At 34.1% G+C, this 5771-nt stretch overlaps 1 protein-coding gene across 1 annotated transcript in view; it reads left to right on the forward strand.

The window, feature by feature from the left end:
• Positions 3892-5771, forward strand: part of LOC109832772 (primary amine oxidase-like) — an 18091-nt gene continuing 16211 nt past the window's right edge. The window contains exon 1 of the mRNA XM_020400188.1: positions 3892-4012. Within this exon, the coding sequence (XP_020255777.1) occupies positions 3892-4012 (121 nt within the window). The remainder of the gene's footprint in view (positions 4013-5771) is intronic.

Consider the following 5771-nt stretch of genomic DNA (forward strand, 5'->3'; position numbering starts at 1 on the left):
TAATCATGTGTTTTCACGAAAATTTATATTCTTACATCAAAGTTTCAAATCCTAGCAGCCTCTCTTCCTCTCTCTGAACCCCTAGCCCTAAAGTTGAGAATTTTGAGAGATTTGTGAAGCAAATATCGACACGAGGGCGAGATCATCAACGTATAGCAAGGGGAAAACGGCTTGGTTGCACTTCTTTTTGGTTGCTGGTTATTTCATAGGCTTAGAATAATGTCTAAGGTAAGATTATCTTCATCCAAATCTTTCCTCATAGTTAAATAACTAGTTAGATGTTTAATATGATGTTGAATATGTATTTTCATGCTTGAATCTTAACATGATGTGATAAAATTTAAATTTTTGATGTTAAAACATAAATCAATGCTAGATTAGTAATTTTTTTATTGCTATTTATGATAGTATCATGATTATGATCATTAGGGTTTTTCATAATTTTATTTATATATGAGAAATTTAAGAGATGTACTAAATAAATATTTTTTGCAGAAAACTACAGCAATTGTATCATGTTTAACTGAGATTTTAAAATAGAAATTAAACTCCAAATTTAACGAAACCAGTGCCAAATGAAAGATATATTATGTAGTTTCTAAAACAGAAGACAAATCTTAAAAATCATTTGTATAGAGAAAGATATGATCTTTTTACTAACAACATGTCCTGCAGAAAAACGACTACACATATATAATGTTTAACTAGAGATTTGGGATAACAAATGAACTCCAAACTGAACTAAACTTATGTTATTTGAAAGATGTGTGAATCTAGTTTTCAAAAAAGAAAACCATTTGTAAAAATAGTTTTCCTAGAAAAGGATATACTTATTTTACTAACAGATGTCACGTCTGTTTTTCCTGCTCGTTTTGTGGAGCTGTGTTGCGCCGTTTTGAGGTGCGTTCGCGAAGTTTTGAGCCGCTTGATGTTACACATATAGTCATGAATATGTTATGTTATATATTTAAGAATCCCAAGGGGATTATAATGAATTTTGATTTGATCATATTTGAATTAGATATCATTCATATACATGTTGGATGTCGTTGATGAGCACAGCTCAGTACTATATGGGATAGTACGTCGACATACCAGATATACACAGTTTATACATGAGATGAATGTCGTTGATGAGCACAGCTCAGTACTATATGGGATAGTGTGTCGACATACCAGAGATACAAAGATTTACATGAGGTAGATATCATTGATGAGCTCAGTTCAGTACTACATGAGGTAGTGCGTCGATATTCCACATGTACAGGCCATTGAGTCGGATTTTAGGAGGCTTGATCTAGCCATCCATCCTGCACTAGGGTGCGATGAGGCTCGTGAGCCGTATTTCTAGGATGCCTATTTGGTAGTCCGTCCCGCACTCATGTTATGCACTGAGATCGCGATGAGACTAATGAGCCATGTACACAGTTCAGGATACCTATAGGGTAGTCCGTCGCACTAAGACAATTACTTGATAGCCTAAGTATGACAGATGCCGATTATAAATACGAGCTATCAGTGAACTATATAACTGAGATACGTTACTTTTGAAAGTATACAAAATTATGTGTTGGTATTTTATTCTATCTCCCTAGTGATAGTGGAAGATATTATAAATACGATGTGTTGATATCTTATTTCTTTTACTGTTTTTTTTACTTCTTAGTTAGGATCAATGATTAGAGATTCACAATTTGAGACTTATGGTATATACATAAGGGTTTCCTTGTTTGGATTATTTCGCTCGACGTACCAGTCTCGTGTTATGGATCTCTAATTATTGGTTTCATTAGATTGTTTATTCTTATTTCGATATTAATGTTTAGATATTTACGATTCGGAACATATGGTATATACATGAGGGTTTTCTTGTTTGGATTATTTCGCTTGATGTACTACGTCTAGTTTTGTAGGTGTCTGAATATTAATTCCGCTAGATACGGGGAAAATGATATAGGTAGACTATGCTTAATAGATAGAGCCTCCACTCCATGCTAGCAGCCCTTCCCCTGGGGACGGATGAGGGTAATCTTGTTGTAGCGCTCTGACTCTCTTGTTGTTGTTTCTTTTTCTTTTAAAAATACCCTTTCAGGTAGCTCGAAGTTTCGGAAAGCCGCAGGATGACGGAGTTCTTACATAGTCGCCGTCCCGAGAGATTTATTAGAGGCTCCACTGTAGTTTTAAATTTTATTTATACTTAGAGTTTAGTTTCATTTTGTAAAGGCAATGAGCCTTAGTTCGACTTTCCGTTTTGATTCATGTTGAGACATCGTATGTTATTTCAGACTCTATATGTATTTCAGTTTATTTTTAGTTGAGACATGACCTTTATTTATGAGATATCATCCTCTTTATCATGTCTATTATTATTGTTCTACTTCTTTGCCTGTTTTGTACCTACGCTTTTATTTGATCCCACTAGAGGATATTACTGTGATTGGTGAAACTTGTTGTTGCACAGTGTGAGTGCATGGCAGGTTTGACATCTCTGGATTCACCTTGGACTGCAGACATGTGTGAAAACAGGGGCGTCACATATGTGTGGCAGGAGCAGAAGCTATTAAAAAGAAGGAGAATCGGCATGTTGTTAATATGCTTAACGGTCAAATGCTATTATCATGGCTGAAGAAACAAATGGATTTACAAAATGCAATGACCGGTTATCCATTGCCTCTTTACAATATCCAATACCAACCACCTCAAATGCACCAGTTCCAAAATGAGTCGTTTAATCTACCAAGCTAGCAAGGCTTTTCTCAAACTTCTCAGGGTCAGTCACAGATGTCACAAGCTCATGAAAACAACATGCAGGAAATAGGGTCATTTGTCAGCTTACTAAAGGAGAAACAAAAATTAAATCCGAATTGATGCTTTATGTTCAGGTCTCAAGAGTCAAGACTATTCAAATTTAGTTTAGTAATATGTTTTCTTGCTCTTAGTTAAAGTTCATGTTCCAAAGAATAGTTTTCTTATTGTCACACAATCAATTTATGATTTTGTAATCTTTAGATTATAGCATATGTTGAATGGTTTTTATGTTAGATAATTTTTTGGCAAGGATGTTGTGAACTATAGCCCCCATTCTTTATTAGCTAGTTATCTAATTTTTTCATTTTTAATTTGGTTGAAGATGAATTCATTTGAAGATTTTGTAAGCAATCTTAGTATTGATGATATTGAAGCACTTGATGATGAAGATGATCTTATAGAAGCATTGCTTTTGAATGATGACGATGAGGATGAGTACATGTGGAACGAGATGATTAATAGCATCATTCATCAATCAAATGTGATGAAGCAGATTCCTCGACCATGTCAAACTAGACCATTCTCTGGTCATATGCTTGTGGAAGATATGTTGGCTGGACATCCTGAACGTTCATATTCTTGCTTTCGAATGAGTTCTGAGATAATTCTTTTGCTTAAAAATGTTCTAATTGAGAAGAATGCTTTAAGGCCAACTAGATATTTAAGCTGCAATGAACAACTTTGTATATTTCTATATGGAATTTCGCATGCTCTTTCAAATTGAGTATTAGCTGAGATATTCCAACATTCAGGAGAGACTATTAGCAGACATTATAATAACGTGCTTAATGCTATTTATCTTTAAAACAAGATTATATCCATCCCACCATTGACGTAGACGTTCATCCTAAGATTCGAGAGAATCCCAATTTCTTCCCATATTTCAAGGTAAAGCTAAATGCGTATATTTTCCATATCTTTTTTAATGTGTATGTGTGTACGTTTCTGTACATTAAATCTTTATATATTTTTATATTTGTAGAAAGCATTAGGATCAATTGATGGATCTCATATTCCTGTAATTGTGAAGAAAAAGAAACACAACAAATATCGTAATCGAAAGAATTTCATACTCAAAATGTAATGGCAGCGTGTTCCTTTGATCATATTTTTCTTTATGTGGCTGTTGGATGGGAGGGATCAGTATCTGATATGTCAGTTCTTCATGCAACACTGGAAGATGGTAAATTTAATGTTCCTAAAGGTAAATTTCTACCTTTTTCCATCTTCTTTTTTATAATCAATTAGATCTAAATTTAGATTATTTTAAATATGTAGGTCGCTTTTACTTAGTTGACTCGGGATATGCTAATACTTCAAAATTTATCGCACCATATCGTGGATCACGCTATCATCTTGGAGATTTTGCAAATGGGACCACCAGAGCCTATCGAGATACTAAAGACAAATATAATCATTGCAAATGGGACCACCAGAGCCTATCGAGATACTAAAGACAAATATAATCATAGGCATGCACAACTACATAATGTAGTGGAAAAAGCATGGGGAATTTTAAAATAAAGATTCAAAATTTTGAAAGTTGCTGCTCCATTTCCTTATAAAACTCAAGTCAAAATCATAGTAGCTTGTGTTCTTCATAATTTTATTGCAAGGCATCAGGGAAATAATAAATACTTTAATATGCTCAATGGATTAACGATGAATGAAGATGAAGATGAGGTGGAGGAGGAAGAAGACCCTCAATACATGGTTGGTGCAGATGAAAGTTTAAGGGGTGAACAACTTTGCAACAGGATTGTTTTACAGCTTTGGAATAATTGAAATATGTAGTAGTCGAATATTGAATTATATGGAGGTTGAATTATGTATTTTACTATCTTTATATGAGCAAAACTAGTAATTTTATGCAGAAATATCTAGTAGATTGTTTTTCCTTGAATAATCAAATCATTTTTGCCTGGTTTATTGTTAGATAAGAAGCCATATAATATTTTATTAGCTCATTATCTCTCCTTAGCAGCTGAAATAATGCGAAAATGATAATATATTTTAATTTACCTTCTGAACAATCTTTATTGAATAATACCAAATTGTCATTTTAGAGATATTTGAAAATAATAATTTATCCATCATGTCTCAACTAGATTACATATTAGCGCCTCAAATCTTTGATCTTGCTCAGAAGATAAATAACGCGAAAAAACTATTAATGAGGCAAATAGTTTTAAATATTGAGTAGGGGCGGAAGTGATATTTTTTAAAAAATTAATGAGATTAATCTCCTTATCCCTTCTTCATTTGCCAAACACAAAAGTCTTAACCGCTTGTCTTAACTAGCGAATCCAAACGGAATTAGAATATTTTTAACCCTTCATAATGGATTAACTAAGTTAACCATTCTCATTAATCCCTCTTTCTTAACCCTTTGCCAAACGGGGCCTTAGTATAAAGATTATAATTCCCATTTCATTGTCTAATCCGCACCTTAACATAAGAACGCAAATATAAATTCTATTCTTTACTTCATTCCCTTTTCACTTTGAGTTGTCTCCGGTGTATCAAATGGGGCATGTATGTTTTTGGTAGTGAAAAGGTTCCGAGTTTGAATGACAACAACTTCAACTATTAATTCTATTGAGATGGTATCTTCAACAAAAACGGACAAAAACAACAAACTATTTAAATACTATATTTTAGCTCTGTAAAACCCTCTCTCTTCAACTCTCCTACCTCCACAAAGAAAATCCAAAGATGAAGCTAGCCTCCCCTTACCTCCTCCTCTTCTTCTTGTTCCTCCTCTTCATCCTCTCCTTCCTCTACCTTGAAAGCCCATCTCAACCCGAAAAAGTTCTCCCTCCTCCTCAGATTAATCTCAACATCCATGAATACAACCCAACTCACCCTCTAGACCCTCTCACAATCCAAGAAATCACCACCATCAAATCCATTCTCGCCTCGAACTCTCCCTTCTCCTCCTCTTCCATCTCCATCGTCTCCAT

Source organism: Asparagus officinalis, chromosome 1 (genome assembly GCF_001876935.1).
Source record: "Asparagus officinalis chromosome 1, Aspof.V1, whole genome shotgun sequence".
Lineage (NCBI taxonomy): Eukaryota > Viridiplantae > Streptophyta > Magnoliopsida > Asparagales > Asparagaceae > Asparagus > Asparagus officinalis.